General features: G+C 43.3%; 1 protein-coding gene across 1 annotated transcript in view; it reads left to right on the top strand.

Annotated features, from left to right (window-relative positions):
- Window positions 1–735: 735 nt before the first annotated feature.
- Window positions 736–21,668, top strand: part of dnah2 (dynein, axonemal, heavy chain 2) — a 170,146-nt gene continuing 149,213 nt past the window's right edge. The window contains 8 exon segments of the mRNA XM_034290623.1: window positions 736–960; window positions 2,577–2,744; window positions 3,477–3,550; window positions 4,384–4,554; window positions 5,149–5,377; window positions 13,335–13,445; window positions 15,641–15,879; window positions 16,300–16,491. Of these exon segments, the coding sequence (XP_034146514.1) occupies window positions 2,597–2,744; window positions 3,477–3,550; window positions 4,384–4,554; window positions 5,149–5,377; window positions 13,335–13,445; window positions 15,641–15,879; window positions 16,300–16,491 (1,164 nt within the window). The 5' untranslated portion in view covers window positions 736–960; window positions 2,577–2,596.

The raw sequence follows: 21,668 nt of genomic DNA on the forward strand, positions 1-21,668 counted from the left end.
AGGCATAGCTAGATACATGACGCATTTAGTTATTTTCAATGAGTAGCAAGATACAAAAAAAAAAATCCATGGCCCTTTTTTATTTATTTTTTACAGTAGTTAAGTGTTTACGTTGGACATGTCCTCTCCAGTTTAACATTCATAAAACAAATTCAGTGGTTACTAAGCCTAGCCATCCTCAGGCAGTGTGTCAGATGCTCATTCAAAGCTTTTTTTAAATTATATACCATTTACAATTGTGTTTTCTTCCAAGGTAAATGTAATGTTGAATATGTGCAAAAAATAAATCTGATATTAATTTTTTATAAATGAGAACTTACTTGGTTGACCTTTCGTTGTCAATGGACAATTTAAAATAATGTATTGACACTTGTTTACGCACACTCCAACATGGCACTGTGCACACATTCCCTGCCGCCAATGCAGGATCTTTCTAGACTTTTTGGTAATGAAAGCAATGTTATATGGTATTATATAGGTTTTGTATATATCTGCTTCTACCAGTGTAAAGTAATCCATGACACAAATCAAACATATTTTTTCACAACCTTATTCCCAAATAAAATTTATATTTAATCAATTGACAAGAAGCCATTATTAGCAATTTGGGGCATGAACACGTTATTGTACTGTTTTAGGTACCTTCTCGTGAGGCGCGAATGAAACCAGACTAAAGGGTGCAAGCAAACTACCCCCTCCCGTGCGCCGTTCCTATGGAGACGTCTACAAGCACACCTCTACGAAGCAGCACGAGAGAAGGGACCTCAACACTGAGAATAAAACGTTAGTTTCTGATCAGTTAGTTAATAAGAATACTTAAAAAAGTATTTATCACACCAATTTATATCTGACGTTTGTGGTTTTAGACATTAAAATGTAAACAGTATTCGTGTAGTTGTCATACATTGTTAAATAACAAAAACGTGGAGGACACCACCACCAGCTTTTAACTGACGAAAGGTAAGGTTAGCTAACGTTAAGGCTAATTACACTTTACAGTTTAATGGGCAAAATAAATACATTTTAAATTGACCACGTTTGAGGTTAAGCCATCCGAACAAGCTAGCTGGTATTACTGAAGCTATAAAAAGTGTGTATCGGTCACGTCACTTACTGCCGCAAAGCAGCAGGGACGATGTAAGATGTGGCTGTATGCTTGCAGTTGTTGCAACAGCATTTTGTTAACTTCAAAATGCTGTGGTCTATCCTCCGGTCCAGTGGTTACCAACCAGTAGGACCACTGGTGGTACTTGGACACCTGGTACTCGACCTATCCGCAGTACAGGGGTTGCAGTATAGAAGACTCACGAGACCATACTGACTGGTAAAACGCACAGGGCAGGAGGGGGTTCTTAAGGTGGTACAGTACGCAACAGTAGGCCACAGTACGCTGGGCATATTATGTATATGTACGTAGTACATACGGTTTCTGAAGAAGTTTGAGAACCACTACTTGCAATTATCCACTGTGTTTGACATTCAAACCCACTTTAGCTAACGTAGTTAAAGGGGTAGGTCTAAAACTTTGGCATTTCCCCTTTTCATCTGTTCCTATAGCTTATCCTCCAAAATATATTTTGATTATTTAGAGAGAAAAATCACCACTTGCGGATTACTGCAATGCAACAGCATAAATGTTATAACACACTCCAAAATAGTTCAAACCAATTCATATTACACCAGAATCGTATGCTTGATGATGTCTTTTGATTGAATGTTTTTATAATTCATATGACCATGTTTGTATTTTTGTGTTGTTCTAAACAGCATCATTCTAACATGGAGCAGTATGAAATTGACTGTAAATACATGATAAAATATAAGATTCTTATGTAATATTGGTTTGAAGGATTTTTAATGCTTAAACACATTTTTTGGGACGCATTCTATTAATCTATTGCAGGGGGTTATGCTGATGTAACAACCTTCTTTCTCTGTAACAAACAAGGTATGTGAGAACAGTTTGGGTGACCTGCAAGTACGTAAAGAATGAAAATAAGACCACATGTAAAAATGGGTTAACTTCCCCTTTAGCAACTAGTTAATCTGTGCCTGTAGCAGACTGTTTTGTTCTTCAGCCTATATTAATGTTATTGATCACTGTCAATTTACCTGCTGCCTCCTATCTCTAATCTAAAGGGAGGGTGTATTTCAAAGGGTTTTCTGCTAACTTTCTTTTTATTACTCTCTTTCTCTCCTTTCCTCAATAACCTGTCTCCTTTATTACATGCAGTCCTTAGAAACTGACAACTCGGGAACTGAATCAAAGTTTTAATAAAGACAGGGTCCCCCTGCCGGCTTTGACAAGTGAGGTGGCTGGCTAGACCAAAGAGTGGATATCCGAGATAGATACATAGTTCATGAACCTGTTCACTTTTATGTTTTATAATTATTTTTTTGAGGTATTTCCTCTAGCCAGCTGTCTCGCACAAGCTTGCAATAATTTTCTGCCTGGGCCACCAGTCCTAGGGAATAAGCGTTCCCATGGTGGGGAATTGGAGGGGACAATAAAGGCTTGGTTGATTCGACTTCACTCAGTCCATTTTACCCCTCCTTTACTCTCCCTTCCTCTCCAGCTGACTACAAAGATCTGCAAATGGCAGACCCAGAGACACCCCGGTCAGACAAGTCCTCAGGCAAGTCCAAGAGCTCCAGCTCGAAAGTAAGCAAAATGGGCAACGACCAGAGCACCACCCAAGCTTCTGGGGACACCCAGCCTGAAGACCTGAAAACACAGCCTGGAGGTAAAGAACCCAAGCCAAACCTTAGCGCCAGTCTGTTTTGTCCTACAATGCCTGTCATTGTCACACATTGTCAAACCAATTTTTGTTGGCTTGATACTGAACTCGCTCCATATTTCAACGAGGTCGTAGGTTGATGGCAGCGCTTTGGATGTTGTAGATTTAAAACAGCTATTTCCATCCAACTGAAAAGGTTGTGCTCGGCTGAACATGTCACGGCCCAGCCCACCTTGCCCTGGGACTGACATCACTCAGCTTGGTTTTCTGCATAGCTCAAATGCTCTAAATGACTCAATTAGCTATTTAGACTTTCTTTGATTCGGTTGCCAAAAGGTTACTATAATGACAAGGCATGAAATACATTCTCTTTTTTTTTTTTTTTTTTTACCACAGATACTTTAATCCAGAATGTCTAAATGATGTAATTAAGTTATTACAAGGGTAGACGTTTGACATATGTAGTCCTGCACATCAGCTCTCCGGGGGCTGGACTTTTTTGTTGCTTCTTACTGTAGCATCCAGTGGCACTCAGTATAATTATATTAAACCAGCACTGAACTCTTAACCATTGTGGAAAGTACAGGAACCCCCCCCACCGTCAGAATTACAGAAAATAGAATGGAATAGATTATCTTGACAATGCAGTGAATAAGTAACTATGAAGATCTTTGTCTGTTGCTGCAATTATCTACGCTTAATGTTTTCTTTGTGTGTGTGTGTGTGTGTGTTTAACAGAGGAGAGCCAAGAGGGAATCAGCCTTGGAACGCCTGTGACCAATGAAGAAGTGGATACGTATACCATAGGCCTGGTATAAACATCATTGTGTTTCCCTGTAGAAGAAGTCCTGTCAACTGGAAATAAAATAGCTTGTCAGATACAATGCACTACCGTCAGACTTACAAATGATGGGATCACATTACACTCTGTCTCCATTTCAGCTTATTTAAACACACACAAAAAAACTAGGAGGAAACTGTAAAAAGGCAGATTGTGACTCCAGGGCCCAGTACTCCATGGTCTAAATGTGGAGACCAGGAGGAGGTGATAACGGAGTGGCTGGTCAGTGAACCTGCGCTGCCGCTGTCCCTCACCTGTTGAATTATTCAAATAAAAATTACCTTTCTGAAGCTCGGTGAAGACTACAGCAGCGTGCATGCACACACAGACACACACACACACTCGCACACAGACCCACAAACGCCACAGACCCACAAACGCCACAGACCTGGTATACGATGGCACCGGCACCCAGCACTGGTTAACCCTGTGGGGTCGGCAGTCTGTGCGGACATGATCGGGTGGGTGGATGTTGAGCTACAGTATGTGGTTTTGCTTCGGTGTGCTACACAGTCTGCCTGCTAACATATTCTACATCCGAAGACAACAGAGCACCACAGCCCTGTATCTATTTGCATAGTAATAGGACTAGGAATGATCTGGCTAATAATAACAGATATTGAGGGGTAGGATAGCTCTTCTTTCCCTGCCCTCTCCATACACAAATGGAGGTTGAATTGCGGCATATTACTGTATCTCTTTGACAACTGTTGATGTAAAATGGGCTCTGTGAATACATCTGATTGGTTGATTCACCGGTTGGATACATTCACCTGTCCGTTATTACCTTCTGCTCTATCCCAGAGGGCGCTGTTTAAAAACCGCGTGGCTCTGACGGGCATATCTGAGCTGACGTGGTCAGAAGACAATGAGAAGACCCTGGATAGGTTCGTCCTGGACAGCTCCATCAGGACTCTGGTGGTCTACTCAGACCCTTACGCTGGCCTCCGGGTGGAGTACGCCATATCATCTCAGGTAACGACTGCCCCGAGCCGCAGATAGGACACTGCTGTTGACCACAGTCCATAGGGCAGTAACATCTGCAGACATCCAACACTAGAGACCTTACTTGCCGTTCTCCAGTCCCAACTCCAGCCCTCTGCGCACACAGGGTTCAAACAAGGTGGAGATAGGCGCCTTCCTTGTCCGAGGCATATTATTATAGTAATATTATTGCAAAAGATAACAGCTTTGTAGATTGAGATAATGATGTCCCTGAATACCGTCAAAATGCGACCCGGAGGAATTAATAAAAATGTCTACGTTTTCAGACAGCACTACGGCACCTAGTTTCCTCCTTTCACGACCACACAAAGGACAATCAGAGAAGGCAGAATTTAATTATGTATTTTGATATCTTTTGCTAATGTGTTTCCTCTTAAGATGTCTAACCCGCTCTTGCCCGACTCTTCTCCTCTTCTTTACCGTATCCCTACAACCCTGGTCTGGTATTTCCCCTCCTCTCCCCATTGATTTATTTAATTCATTAGAATTATAGGAAGTGTGCTGATAACAACACACTGCAAGCCTGTGTTTGTTGTGTTCCACTGTGGTCCTCTTCTCCCACAGGTGGTGGACCAGCTGGCTTTCTTCATCCGCACAGAGGGCAGTCTGATCCATGAGGAGACATTTGAGAGTGCAGTGCAGTTTGGCACAGTCCGGGGCAATGCCACCGAGAGCCTGCTGAGGATGATGAATGGCGTGCACGCCCCTCAGGTCACCCTCAGCACCGCCTGGCCCGAGAGCATCAGGAACAACTACTCCACCCACATGCATCGCTTCCTCACCACCCTTACAGGTAGGTGACACATGCCCTACCGCTTCCTAAGTGACACGCCCTACCGCTTCCTAAATGACACGCCCTACCGCTTCCTAAATGACACGCCCTACCGCTTCCTAAATGACACGCCCTACCTCTTCCTAAGTGACACGCCCTACATCTTCCTAGGTGACACTCCCTACCGCTTCCTAAGTGACACGCCCTACCGCTTCCTAAATGACATGCCCTACCTCTTCCTAAGTGACACGCCCTACATCTTCCTAAGTGACACTCCCTACCGCTTCCTAAGTGACACGCCCTACCGCTTCCTAAATGACACGCCCTACCTCTTCCTAAGTGACACGCCCTACCTCTTCCTAAGTGACACGCCCTACCTCTTCCTAAGTGACACGCCCTACCGCTTCCTAAATGACACGCCCTACCGCTTCCTAAATGACACGCCCTACCGCTTCCTAAGTGACACGCCCTACCGCTTCCTAAGTGACACGCCCTACTGCTTCCTAAATGACACGCCCTACCGCTTCATAAGTGACACGCCCTACATCTTCCTAAATGACACGCCCTACCGCTTCCTAGGTGACACTCCCTACCTCTTCCTAAGTGACACGCCCTACCGCTTCCTAAGTTACACGCCCTACCGCTTCCTAGGTGACACACGCCCTACCACTTCCTAGGTGACACATGCCCTACCACTTCCTGGGTGACACACGCCCTACCACTTCCTAGGTGACACACACCCTACCGCTTCCTAAATGACATGCCCTACCTCTTCCTAAGTGACACGCCCTACATCTTCCTAAGTGACACTCCCTACCGCTTCCTAAGTGACACGCCCTACCGCTTCCTAAATGACACGCCCTACCTCTTCCTAAGTGACACGCCCTACCTCTTCCTAAGTGACACGCCCTACATCTTCCTAGGTGACACTCCCTACCTCTTCCTAAGTGACACGCCCTACCGCTTCCTAAATGACACGCCCTACCGCTTCCTAAATGACACGCCCTACCGCTTCCTAAGTGACACGCCCTACTGCTTCCTAAATGACACGCCCTACCGCTTCATAAGTGACACGCCCTACATCTTCCTAAATGACACGCCCTACCGCTTCCTAGGTGACACTCCCTACCTCTTCCTAAGTGACACGCCCTACCGCTTCCTAAGTTACACGCCCTACCGCTTCCTAGGTGACACATGCCCTACCACTTCCTGGGTGACACACGCCCTACCACTTCCTAGGTGACACACACCCTACCACTTCCTAGGTGACACACGCCCTACCACTTCCTAGGTGACACACACCCTATCACTTCCTAGGTGACACACACCCTACCACTTCCTAGGTGACACACACCCTACCACTTCCTAGGTGACACACGCCCTATCACTTCCTAGGTGACACACACCCTATCACTTCCTAGGTGACACACACCCTACCACTTCCTAGGTGACACACACCCTACCACTTCCTAGGTGACACACACCCTACCACTTCCTAGGTGACACATGCCCTTTTTGCCAAGCATTTAAGGTCAACAAGTGATGCTTCGTTTTCCAGCTTGTTACTACTTGGCTTTGAGGCAAGTCGATTTTTTGTTGTTGCTTTGTAATCACTCAGCTGCTTTGCTTTTTTGTGCATCTGCTTTTGATATAGTGTGTGCTGGCTTCCACCTGCTTCCTATTTTCACTAAGTAAATATCCTAAAATAGCCACGGCATCAATGTTTCTATCTATTAAAGTATATGTGTAGTCTAGTTAGCTTGCAGCACATGATTTTTTCCACAATAGTACAGTAGGTGGAGCGCATTGACTAGAAAGGAAACTTACGGTGTTGCGGTGGTTCAGTGCGGTACGCTGTGGAAACAGACTGGCCAAGATAGAGCTTTTCCTCTAATACTGTTCTTCATTAAGATGTATCTTTGACTTTTATCATTTCAGTTTTTTGTTGATATAACCATACGTCAACAATACAGTGCTGATGAGGTGATAATGGCATAGGTATATTAAATGATAACCGGTCTAACCAACCTAACCAGAGCTGCTGGTACACCTGATGAGGCAGTACACGCCACAGCATTCTGGTTACCTTTAATTCATTGAAACTAATTGACATAAAGCATTAAGGCAAGGTGCTGATTTTGTCAAGACTTGCCTGGTGATTCTTGGATTGGAGTGTTACTGCTTGTGAATTGTCTGTACGTATGTTGACCAATCAGCTTATCGAAAATTGCAGGTGAAGTGGGAGTCTTCAAACTAATGGGGCACTCTCTTACGTCATTTGTTAAACCAACAGACAGCAGCAAAAAGTTGACATACCTTAGGTGGTACTGCCTGTACCTAAAGTTGATGGGCAATTTGACATGCGGAATGGCATGGAAACAATATTCTTCAAGAGTATTCTAAACTGTTCTGAACTTTAGGTTACTAACAGTCACATTAAAACTTGGCCTAACTTCTCTACCTAGACTTTTAAACTAATTAACTGTATTTAATCAATAACTGACATGAGTTCATTTGGAAACAATTATGTGACCCAATAAAAAAAATACATCTGGTCCGATGACAGCCCATAGTGAACCTGAAGCAAGCTTCATAGAGGTTTAATTCAGTGTATACATTATCCAAATATGGTCCATGGATAATTTCCCCTCAGTTGCATGCAGTGATTTCAATCCTTACAATTATGTAAAAAAAACAAGATTCCAGTTTACACTGTCACTGAACTATCATTACAGATACCTATAATCAGTACCCTAGAGACATGTGTAGGCACTGGGGGGTCTTTAAGACCCATTTGAAATGCATTCTGAATCCGACAATGTTAAATGGAGTAATTGTGCACTGGAGTCTGGTCTAACGGTCTGAGCTCCTGACTCTAAAACACACATGCCCCTTGTTAGAGCCACGGCTCAGCTGACTGTCTGTGTTCTTCCTCCCTGTCTTCCTGTCCTCTGCTAACCACTGTCCTGATATAAACCGTTAGAATGTAGAAAAAAAAGAGTCATTGTGTTGGCTAAATTGTTCAATACTGTGTAATTGTAAGACTTGGCCTTTAACTACAGTATAATTGTTAAGAAATGGCCTTTAAAGCTTTCAGAGAACCCTTTAAAAAGGGTTCTCTGAGCAGCAGTATCTTGTCAAAGAAACTTGAAGCCCTTGGGAGAACATTACCATTTCACTAATTTAGCTGACGTTCTTCTCCCAAGAGACGTACATACATTATTGATTAAGTACATTTAGTACCTTACACTTTTCGTTTTATTTACGTGGCTGACGATAGAGATAGCAGTGCCTCGATCTGGCCCTCACAGATTGGCAGGTCTTCATATGCCTCTTCCTCATCAACCCCACAGTTTAGTGCTTCTTGTTCAATTGGGACAACGTGGTCGCCACAGCGCCACCTAGTTTTGACCTTTCACACATGCTCTTCCTCTCCGGGCGTATTGGCTCCGTGATTCAGTCTGCTGTGTAAACTTGCCGATTTTGTTAGCTTGAGCCACTACCTTCCGAGATAGTGGTTTCCTGTGTGACGAGCAAGCCCTCGCATGGGCTTTGTACATTGAAATGCTATGGAAATTATCATGCAAAAAAGGGCACATACACACGTGTCTGTCTCACTGGGTCCTTAGAGCCAGTGTATTGTAAACCCCTCCAGACCTAATCCCCCTTTGTTTCACCTTTCTCCCCTATATGTCCATTTTATTAACCACAGCCCCTATGAAGAGCCTCTGTGATACGAATTACAATAAAAAGCTATCCAGGTTAAAGCTTCCAGGTTCAGACCTAAACATCTTGTTTCTGAGAGAGAAACCCAAGAACAGTGAAGGCTGCACTCCGTATTTCCCTTTTGACGAAAACGACGGCTTTGACAGCAAACAATTGATCTGTTTCGTGCTTCACAGTTGTTGAGGCTTTTGGAGGAAATTCTAGATGTTGTTGTTCTTTCAAGTATTGGAAGCAGCCTACGGGGTCTTATTGTGTTCTTCTCCTCAGTAAAAAGCGACGTCAATGATTAGACATGTAGCCATAATCACACAATGCAGTCACACGCACATGCACACGTGCGCGCAGACATAGCAGTGCAGTGGTGCACTGTGATGGTTCAGTTATCATGCTAATTATCCCAATCACCACTGACTATGCCACTTCTCGCACTCTGTCGGTAAACAGAAACTGCACACCCACAATCAAAACACACATACTCCTGAAACAGCAGCTCAGTCATACTGGTTGGATAATCAGACAGCGATTTGGTTAATTTTACATTCTGCCAGTAGTAGTTTTGTCTTTCTTTTTTTTCTCTTCCCCTAACTCGTTTTGCGGATCATATTCAGTCAATTATGTGAACGCAGTCTGAGAAAAATAGGAATCATTTCAAGGATACAAAACTTTTTAAAGCAAATCACCATGCCTCCAGGGTAAACCAAACAACATCCTCCTGTGCAAGATATTGAAACTTTATTCTAAACTTAGAGAGGGAAAAACAATGAAGTCATAATGTCCTTGTGTGTGGCTGTGAGTGGTTGTGTGTGTGTGTGTGTGTAATGTCTTTAATAGATTGACTCCATAAATCTGTAGTTAATGGGAGAGCGCTGTGCAAACTGCAGGCCAGGTAACATGGCCCCTGATGTACAGGTTTCATCCACGCCTGGCCTACTGCAGTATAATCATCCACTGACTACATCAATTTATTTTATTTACCCCCTGCACTGTCTTCATCCGTTCACTTCAATTACCTTATCCACTGTGTCTTCATCCATTTACTTCAGTTACCTCATCCACGGTGTCTTCAGCCATTCATTTTAATTACTCCCTCCACTGTCTTCCTGCATTCACCTCAATTACCACATCCATTGTGTCTCCAGCCGGTCAGTTCAACTAACTGTTCCCTGGGTACCTGAAAATATACAGATACAGTACATAGAAATATGTCCATATGTATGTATGTATGTATGTATGTGTATATATACAGTATCTCACAAAAGTGAGTACACCCCTCACATTTTTGCTAATATTTGATTACATATTTTCATGTGACAACACTGAAGAAATGACACTTTGCTACAATGTTAAGTAGTGAGCGTACAGCTTGTACAACAGTGTACATTTGCTCTCCCCTCAAAATAACACAACACACAGCCATTAATGTCTACACCGCTGGCAACAAAGGTAGGTACACCCCTGAGTGAAAATGCCCAAATTGGGCCGAAAGTGTCAATATTTTGTGTGGCCACCATTATTTTACAGCACTGCCTTAACCCTCTTGGGCATGGAGTTCACCAGAGCTTCACAGATTGCCACTGGAGTCCTCTTCCACTCCTCCATGACGACATCACAGGGCTGGTGGATGTTAGAGACCTTGCGCTCTTCCACCTTCCGTTTGAGGATGCCCCACATATGCTCAATAGGGTTTAGGTCTGGAGACATGCTTGGCCAGTCCATCACCTTTACCCTCAGCTTCTTTAGCAAGGCAGTGGTCGTCTTGGAGGTGTGTTTGGGGTTGTTATCATGTTGGAATACTGCCCTGCGCCCCAGTCTCCAAAGGGATGGGATCATGCTCTGCTTCAGTATGTCACAGTATATGTGGGAATTCATGGTTCCCTCAATGAACTGTAGCTCCCCAGTGCCGGCAGCACTCATGCAGCCATAGACCATGACAACCACCATGCTTGACTGTAGGCAAGACACACTTGTCTTTGTACTTTGTACTGGTTGCTGCCACACACGCTTGACACCATCTGAACCAGATAAGTTTATCTTGGTCTCATCGGACCATAGGACGTGGTTCCAGTAATCCATGCCCTTTGTCTGCTTGTCTTCAGCAAACTGTTTGCAGGCTTTCTTGTGCATCATCTTTAGAAGAGGCTTCCTTCTGGGATGACAGCCATGCAGACCAATTTGATGCAGGGTGTGGCGTATGGTCTGAGCACTGACAGGCTGACCACCCACCTCTTCCCAATTTGGCCCAATTTGGACATTTTCACTTAGGGGTGTACTCACTTTTGTTGCCAGCGGTTTAGACATTTATGGCTGTGTGTTGAGTTATTTTGAGGGTTCAGCAAATTTATACTGTTATACAACTGTTGTACACTCACTACTTTACATTGTAGCAAAGTGTCATTTCTTCAGTGTTGTCACATGAAAAGATATACTCAAATATTTACAAAAATGTGAGGGGTGTAATCACTTTTGTGAGATACTGTAAACAGTGGGGAGAACAAATATTTGATACACTGACGATTTTGCAGGTTTTCCTACTTCTTACGGAAGTAGCACAGTCACCTGATGTCATGCAATAAAATGCAAATTAATTATTTAAAAATCATACAATGTGATTTTCTGTATTTACAATGTGATTTTCTATACTTTCACAGTTGAAGTGTACCTATGATACAAATTACAGACTTCTACATGCTTTGTAAGTAGGAAAACCTGCAAAATCGGCAGTGTATCAAATACTTGTTCTCCCCACTGTATATATACACACTAGCGTTCAAAAGTTTGGGGTCACTTATAAATGTAATTTTTTTGTTGTTAAAATATTAAAATAACATCAAACGGATCAGAAATACCGTGTATACATTATTAATGTTGGAAATCACTATTGTAGTTTTAAATGGCTGATTTTTAATGGAATATCTGCATAGGCCTACAGAGGACCATTATCATCAACTATCACTCCTGTGTTCCAATGGCATGTTGGAAAGTTAGAAATAAATGTTATGGACAGACGATATTTACGTTTCAGGTATTCGGATCACAAAGAAGAAAGTACGTGCAACGCAGACAAAATTAAAAGATGCTGGAGGATTCTTTAATGAAAGCAAAGTTTGACGGACACAATTATTATTTCAATTAACAATCATTATTTCTAGCCTTTTCAATGATTATATTTCCTATTCATTTTGCTCATTTCATGTATGTTGTTATGTACTACGATAAAAAAATGTGGGGTCACTTACAAATGTCCTAAATTTAATGAGTTTAAATAGGAAAAATAACAAAATACTTAGGAAATTTAGTAATGTACAAGGTTAGAAATAATGATTTTTAATTAAAATAATAATTGTGTGCTTCAAACTTTGCTTTATATAAATTCTTTAAACAGGCATTTTCACTCAAGCATATATAGACACAAGCCGGCGCACACAAACACACTCCAAGACAACATGGCTTTTTAGCTGTTTTGCTCACCTTTGCTGCTCAGAGCTTTCTCATTATTTCTGTCCGTCCTTGTGTTCTTTTACTTCCCATGAAGACCAGAGCATCTCTCTGTTGTGCTTCCAGTCATGCTTTGTGTGTATGTCTGTGTGTGTGGTTCTCTGGGTCTGACTGTTTGTGTCGTGTCTCCTAACTAGCCTTCCAGTCACAGGCAGTGCATAGTTTCTGGGTCTGACTGTGCCCTGACCTCGTTCCCTTTCATCTTTTGGTTTCTCATCAGGCCAGTTCACTCTGTTTGCATCCCTTTTTCCGTCTCCACCAACCACTTCTTTCATTCAAACCATTTTCCCTTTCATGTTTCTCCGTGTTATCTTCCTGTTCAACCTTTCACTCCTGCACTTCTTGCTCAAGTGCTGGGAAATGATTGAGGTGTGTGATGCAGTGGGGTGGAGAGATGCGCAGAACTGCAGTATTTCCACTCAGTGCTATTCGGGGGGCTACAGTAGTGCAGATTGGTTTTCTTTGCATTGTGCCTTTATGCTAGATATTTTCATTTGATCTAAATGGCGTAGGGGCATTTGTTACAGTGTTGAACCCTTAGCTGCCTTGGTTATCCTTACGGCTCTATTGCGTAGGTCTACATCTACAAGCTCTGGGGTTTTTCAAGGAGCTCAATTTAACATCCAGCTGAATTTGCTGTCTTCCTAAAAAATGAACTATATCAATGTTTCAGAATTTTCTAACTGACATTGTTTGCCTGCACCATGATATGACTTGAGGGTGCTTCCTATAATTATGTTTGTGTATGTTTGCTCAGACACTAGGTTCAAGCTGGTGGGCAACACAGTACTCTACATTCCAATGGAGGCCCTGCAGCACAGCCCGGAGGTGGCCAGCAAGGACAAGGGACTGGTGCAGAGACTGGAGAGTAAGTCTGGGCAGAGTGTGCGGGTGTGTGTGTGCGTGCGGGTGTTTGGGTTTGTCAGCGGTGGTGCCCCACTTGTGATTGTAAAAAGAAAACTTTTAACGTTTTATTGTAAATAGAAGCTCTGGGTGTCGGGCAAGACACCCAGTGCTCAAATTGAATATCAGTTGCTTGCTTTTGGGGTAGGGCTGCACAAACTAGATACTATGAATTGCATCGTGAATGTTGCAGCACAGTGTTAATGAATACATTTGGGGCGTTGAAATGAACGACCGGGTGTTGATGTCAGGTAGTGATTAGAGGGCGCCAAAGAGCACAATATAGTAGCAATATCTGGATCGAACAACCTACTTCATCAAATTACAGAGAACATAGGAAAGCAATATACACACAACTTGGACATGTTTTAGTTGGTACTGGAATAAAAAAGATAGTGACTGCACCCTGCAGGAATCCTTTGCAAAGCTTAGCTCACTTTAAAAAAAGCTGAGGTAACTATTCGCAAAGCTGTTTGCTAAAGCCATCATAGGATACATCTAGACTGAACTGGAAAATGATTGTTGTAGCAAATTGACTGTCAAGTTAAACGTTTGTGCTGGCAGTTAGGGGACCAGAAACCAGAGAATTTGAGAACCTGAGGACTGTTTTAGGAGACTTAGGAAGTAGTTTTGAGAAATATACTGTACTCTTTTATTTGCAGGGACGTATAATCTTGTTGGCATTGCTTGCCATGCGTATTTCTTAATTTCTTACTACTGAAATGACATTTTGCAGCTAACTAGCTAGGCCTTGGCAACACTGTTGGACGTGGGATTGTTAGATTAATCTTTTAATAAGTTGTATATGTTTATGGTTCTGTTTACTTAGGTGCGAAATGTCTCTCAGTTCTCTAAACAAGCTGTTTGAAACAGCATTCCTAGTTGGTTACTTATTGTTGTCCTGGCTATTGATCTAGTTATATTCTCTGTCAGCCTGACATGTTGTTTTTTCTCTGTACAGTAGTAAGCAGCATTGTAGCTTTGCGATCAATATTCCATTGTTGACGTCTATATTGTTATGTAGTGAGCTAAACCCATGCTTGCCAATCTTCTTGCCCTGCATGTTAAAAGAGAGAAAGATTAGCTTGTTTTATTTCTTTGACCAGAAATGTATTGCTTGAAGGGACTGCAATGCTTGTCTGTAAAAAATTTGGTCACCGTTTGGCACCACCCTTACTATGCAGCAAATCAGAAGCCGGCTCTTCTTGCCCTGTGTGCTGTGTGGGTTTGTCTTGTGTGGGTGTGTCTTGTGTGGGTTTGTGCTGTGTGGGTTTGTCTTGTGTGGGTGTGTCTTGTGTGGGTTTGTGCTGTGTGGGTGTGTCTTATGTGGGTGTGTCTTGTGTGGGTTTGTGCTGTGTGGGTGTGTCATATGTGGGTGTGTCTTGTGTGGGTTTGTGCTGTGTGGGTTTGTCTTGTGTGGGTGTGTCTTGTGTGGGTTTGTCTTATGTGGGTTTGTCTTATGTGGACGTACGTCTTGTGCGGGTGTGTCCTGTGTGTGTTTGTGTTGTGTGGGTGTGTCTTGTGCGGGTGTTTGTTGTGTGTGTTTTGTGCGGGTGTGTGTTATGTGGGTATTGTATTGTGTGGGTGTTTGTGTTGTGTGGGTGTGTTATGTTGGTGTTGTGTTGTGTGAGTGTTGTGTTGAGTACACATGTGTTATGTGGGTGTTGTGTTGTGTGTGTGTGTGTGTTTTGTGGCCCCACTTGTGTGTTGTGTGGGTGTTGAGTGGGTGTTGTGTGGGTGTTGTGTGGGTGTGTGTTGTGTTGGTGTTGTGTTGTGTGGGTGTTGTGTTGGTGTGTGTTGTTTGGGTGTTGTGTTGTGTGGGTGTTGTGTGGGTGTTGTTTGGGTGTTGTGTTGTGTGGGTGTTGTGTGGGTGTTGTTTGGGTGTTGTGTTGTGTGGGTGTTGTGTGGGTGTTGTGTGGGTACTGTCATAAGTATCTCAGTGTCTTCATGTTCCAGTTCAATGGCAAAGTACTCTAAAATGTATCTGATGTCGTCTGTGACCCCTGCCCGACCCCCTTCATCTCGCACCTCACTTCCACCTCTCTAATCATGTCCCTGTTCTCCTCCATCCCCCTACCCATCTCTTCTCCCTCTGACCCATTCACTTCTCCCCCTACCCATCTCTTCTCCCCCTGACCCATTCACTTCTCCCCTCCATAGTGGTGATAATCCACTGGACGCGTCAGATCAAGGAGGTGCTGAATGCCCAGGAGACTGTGGAGACAGGGGACAGCGCTGGCCCCCTGGAGGAGATCTCTTTCTGGAGGAGTCGCTGTGCCGACCTGTCAGGGATCAGCCAGCAGCTGCAGAAGCCTGGGGTCTGCCACATTCAGGACATCTTGCAGCTCTCCAAGTCCTCCTACGTTTCTCCCTTCTGCAAGCTGGCTAAGCAGATCCAGGTGCACTGAAAATAAATTAATGTTATATACATTAAAACACACACATACACAATGAAGACTGGTTCAAGATCTATCTGTGACAAAGACCATAGGAGTTAGCGAGACTGCCTGCACCTTATTGGAAACATGCTTTAATGCATACAGCAGAGATGTGAAATTTCTTGATTTTGCTGGAATTCTGACACTGTCAAGTAGTCTTTTCATAAATCATTGAAATGGAGTTCACCTCACCAAAGGTCATCTCAAACAAATTTCCCATCTAGATCTTCCTCTTTTCTCCCTCTAGTAGAAAGTAGAACAATGCTCTGCATGGCTGGCAAAGGACGCTTTCCCATGGCTCACTCGTTTACACAGTCAGCAAGTCAGTCAGGCAAATCAATCATTTCCTCTCTCATCTTTTGTCCCGTCCCCCCCTTCCAGGATGGTTCTGACCAAGCCCAGTCCAACCTGTCCTTCTTGTCTCTGCTGAGGGAGCCCTGTGAGGAGATGGCCCAGCTCAAGCCCAGCGAGGTGGCCCCAAAGCTGGCCCTCATCTTGAACCTTATCCGCATCATCTGGGTCAACTCTGTCTACTACAACACACGAGAGAGGCTCACTGCGCTCTTCAGAAAGGTAGAGGAAAGATGAGTCTTATCAGATAGGATTGGAAGGACCCTTTTTCCCTGTCAGATTCCCTCCAGCGAAAGGTTGGGGTCAATTTCATTTCGATTCAGTCAATTTGTGAGGTGAATTGAAAGTTCAGTTCGATTAGAGAAATCTTCATTGAGAATGACTGAATGGCATTTTTCAGTTTTTGAATCAGCCGACTGAAGAATTGAAATGGAAATGACCCTATCTCTGCTTCTGCGAACCTCCCAATCATATACCGACCCCCGTCAACTCCGCTCCAGCCACTCATATCTCCTTATAAGAAATTTCCGACCAATCATGTCTTTCCCCTACTAAATATTTAGTCCAGTACAGCCAGACAGCCAGCATATCAGCTGGGTCCACTCACAAGCACACCAATCAGAGTGTACTACTGCTCCTCTGTTCCTCTGATAAGGCATCAGTGTATAATAGGAGAAAGAGAGAGAGAGAGAACAGAGAGAACATGCACAGATCACAGCCACATCATCACCCAGCCTCCACGTTAGCCGAGTATAGAGGCCCACCCTCGTTCATTATCCCGCCATTTTTATTTCAATCTCGTCAAGAGGCGAAGCCGGGAAAAGCGTTTAACCTCTCATAATTACGCAGTGACCCTCCCCTCTCCTGCCGCTAGAATCGTTTGTTGCAGTACCGCCGACCGTATTCCTTTTCTAGTTCATTTTATTTCTTCCCTCGTCGCCCTTTTTTTCCATTCTTTCACTGGCCCTTTGATAATACATCAAGGAGAGACTGGCACAAAACATTTGGTCTAATTGTTTCCTTGGGGTTAGTGAGGGTGTGGGGAGTGGAGCAACGTAATGTAGCTCAAAGGCCCCGCCAGCTACAGAGGTTTCAAAGTAGCCCCTTTCTCTCTCCCTTCTCTCTATTCTTCCTTCATCCTCTAGCTCCACACGCAGGGTCCAAACCCACCTTTAACCTGCTCAAAGGGCACAGCGCTCGTGTCGGATCAACCTCCTTCATCCAGCACCACCGCAACCTCCGCCAAAAGGCCCGGGTTTCTCTTTCCCTATCTTAGTGCCTCAATCACTCGTCTCTTCTCTTTCTCCCTTTCTCTCTCTATGAATTTCTCCATCCTGTCAAGTCTGCTCAAAGGGACTTAGAGTTGGAGAAAGAAGGCCTTGGCTTATGCAACCTCAACTCTGTTATGTTCTCACGGTTTCACCATGTACAAAGTAAATATCGGCTGGGACGAGGCAGTAATAGGGCACCTTCTGTTCAGTAACTTCGGGGGAAAGTTATTGCTTATTTTCCGAAGCAATTTGTTTTATCTGGATTTTTCTCTGTTATGGAATAATAAGCCACAGCCACAGCATTACACTGATCAGTTCATATACCAGCTGAAGCAGTATCTTGCTCCAAGCATCACAGGTGTGCCTTTATGTCCATCCACATGCCCTTTTTGCTTCTTTTTCCACTAGTTCTGTGTGACTTTGTAGTGCGATAGGGCTTCTTCTCCATCATCCGAGCCGCCGTTTTATTTTCCTATTTATTATTCCTCCAAACTGCTCTGAAAGGAAAGCAATGATTTTTACAACCATTTGGCTGCTGCAGTGCATCTGACTGTGGCACGACTGCATAAAGGCACTCTGTGCAGCGCGGCCCGGGAGTCTGGCGGCATCATAAAGGCATCATTGGTGAGCAGTGACCCGGATCACACTACCTGGTTCATAGACCAAGCTTTTCCATCGCCGCTCCCTCCGCCCGGCAACAGCTCAGTAACCCAACTGCCACTATTGTCATTGGCTGAGAAGGAACGGGGAAAATATGACTGTGTAAGGCGTTCACTGCTCTGGATTGTAGAGGCAGCCGGGGCAGTTCAACAGGGTGCTTGAAATAAAAAGGAGTCAAAGCAGTTTTCTTTGGCCCATGTCATTATAATCACAAATAAGTAATTATTATTGTTTTCTGCAATAGGTTTGTACATGCTTTGGAATAAGAGCATCAATTTTTGCAGCGGCTGTTGCTGATTTGTACTGAGTCGGTCTTGTTTGTCTGCTCCATAATCAGTGTTGGAAGGAGGGCCTGGGTGGAAGTGTTTCCACTGCCTGAGCCAATCAAAACGGACTTGATGCTCTTGTCGTTTTTATCTCCAGAACCTTGAATTTCTATGGTTGTAAATTTAATCAATCTATTCTATGTGGGGGTGATTTTAGATTTTTTTTAAATTGTTCCGTTGTGCTAGGCAGTTCAGCCATGCCTGGCTTGCAGACTAATGTTTCTGCAGCTACCTGATGAAAGCAGATTTGAGATAAGAATGTGATCTTTACCAAGTTGAACATGGTACAACCCCATTTCCAAAAAAGCTGGGACACTGCATAAAATGCAAATAAAACAGAATGCAATGATGTGCAAATCATTCATCCCTAGATTTAATTGAAAATAGTTCAAAGACAGCATATCAAATGTTCAAACTGAGAAATGTTATTGTTTTTGGAAAAATACATCCCCATTTTGAGTTTGATGCTAGCAACACGTTTCAGAAAAGTTGGCATGCTTACCACTGTGTTCCATCACCTCTTTTGACAAGCGTTTGGGAACTGAGGAGACCAATTGCTGTAGTTTTGAAAGTGAAATGTATTCTCAATCTTGCTAGATATAGGATTTCACCTGCTCTTCTTTGTCATATTTTATGTTTCATAATGTACCAAATGTTTTCAGTGGGTGACAGGTCTGGACTGCAGGCAGGCCAGCACCCGGACTCTTTTACTACAGGGCCATGCTGTTGTAATACGTGCAGAATGTGTTTTGGCATTGTCTTGCTGAAATAAGCAAAGCCTTCCCTGAAAAAGTTGTCTGGATTGCAGCATATGTTGCATTAATGGTGCCTTCACAGATGTGCAAGTCACCCATGCTATGTACACTAATGCACCCCCATACCAAAACAGATGCTGTCTTCTAAACTGTGTGCTGATAACAAGCCGGATGGTCCCTCTCCTCTTTAGCCAATAGAAAGGGCATGGCATCCATAATTCCCAAACATAATTTCCAATTTTGATTCGGCAGACCACTGGACAGTTTTCCCCTTCACCTCAGTCCATCTTAAATGAGCTGAGGTGAAGGCGATGGCGTCAGAGAAGGCGACGGCATTTCTGGATCTTGTTTATACAGTGGGGAGAACAATTATAAATGCAAATGTATTACTTAAAAATCATACAATGGGATTTTCTGGAATATTTTTTTTGATTCCGTCACTCACAGTTGAAGAGTACCTATGATAAAAATGACAGACCTCTACATGCTTTGTAAGTGGAAAAACCTGCAAAATCGGCAGTGTATCAAATACTTGTTCTCCCCACTGTATATGGTTTCTTCTTTGTATGGTAGAGTTTTAACTTGCATTTGTGGATGCAGTGACGTAATGTGTTCAGAAGTGTTCCTGAGCCCATGCAGTGATGTCCACTACAGAATCGTGTTTGTTTTTAATGCAGTGTCATCTGAGGGCCCAACAATCAAAGCCATCCAATATTTGTTTTCAGCCTTGTCCCTAGCATACAGAGATTTCTCCGGATTCTCTGAATCTTTTAAAGATTTTATGTACTGTAGATGATGAGATCCCCAAACTCTTTGTAATTTTACATTGAGAAACATAATTTGCCTGCGTAGTCCTTCACAGTTGTGAACCCCTCCCCATCTTTACTTCTGAAAGACTCATCCACTATGGAATGCTCTTTTAATACCCAATCATGTTAATGACCTGTTGCCAATTGACATAAAAAGTCTACACACCCCTGTTACAAATTCTACATACCCCTGTTAAAATGCCAGGTTCTTGTGATGTAAAAGATGAATCATGTCTGAACTTTTTTCACCTTTAATTTGACCTATAACATGAACATTTCAATTGAAAAACAAACTGAAATCTTTGAGGGGGAAAAATAAAAAATACAAATCTCACAATAACCTGGTTGCATAAGTTTGCACACCTTTAAACTAATACTTTGTTGAATCACCTTTTGATTTTATTACAGCACTCAGTCTTTTTGGGTAGGAGTCTATTAGCATGGCACATCTTGACGTGGCAATATTTGCCCACACTTCTTCTCCAAATCTGTCAGATTGCGAGGATATCTCCTGTGTACAGCCCTCTTCAGATCACCCCACAGATGTTCAATTGGATTCAGGTCTGGGCTCTGGCTGGGCCATTCCAAAATGTTAATCTTCTTCTGGTGAAGCCATGCTTTTGTGGATTTGGACGTGTGCTTTGGGTCATTGTCATGCTGAAAGGTGAACTTCCTCTTCATCTTCAGCTTTCTAACAGACGCCTGAAGGTTTTGTGCCAAAATTGCATTGGTATTTGGAACTGTTCATAATTCCCTCCACCCTGACTAAGGCCCTGGTTCCAGCTGAAGAAAAACACCCCCAAAGCATGATGCTGCCACCACAATGCTTCACTGTGGGTATGGTGTTCTTTGGGTGATGTGCAGTGTTGTTTTTGCGCCAAACATACCTTTTGGAATTATGGCCAAAAAGTTCAAACTTGGTTTCGTCAGACCATAACACATTTTCCCACATGTTTTTGGGGGACCTTGTTTTTGCAAACTTCAGCCAGGCTTGGATGTTTTTCTTTGTAAGGAAAGGCTTCCGTCTTGCCACCCTACCCCATAGCACATGAATATGAAGAATACAGGAGATTGTTGTCACATGTAGCACACATCTAATACATGCCAGAAATTCCTGCAGTTCCTTTAATGTTGCTGTAGGCCTCTTGGAAGCCTCCCTGACCAGTTTTCTTCTCGTCTTTTCATCAATTTTGGAGGGATGTCCAGTTCTTTGTAATGTCTCTGTTGTGCCATATTTTCTCCACTTGATGATGACTGTCTTCACTATGTTCCATGGTATATCTAATGCTTTGGAAATTATATTGTGCCCTTCTCCTGACTGATATCTTTCAACAATGAGATCCCTCTGGTGCTTTGGAAGCTCTCTGCGGACATGGCTTTTGCTCTGTGATGCAATTAAGAAAATGTCAGGTAAATCTTACTAGAACAGCTGTGATTAATCAGTCACTTTAAATGATGGCAGGTGTGTAATGACTTCTATTTAACATGATATTGAATGTGTATGGTTAATTCTGAACACAGCCACATCCCAGTTATAAGAGTGTGTGCACACTTATGCAACCAGGTTATTGTAAGGTT

The sequence above is a fragment of the Esox lucius genome, chromosome 24 (genome assembly GCF_011004845.1).
Source record: "Esox lucius isolate fEsoLuc1 chromosome 24, fEsoLuc1.pri, whole genome shotgun sequence".
In the NCBI taxonomy this organism is placed as follows: domain Eukaryota; kingdom Metazoa; phylum Chordata; class Actinopteri; order Esociformes; family Esocidae; genus Esox; species Esox lucius.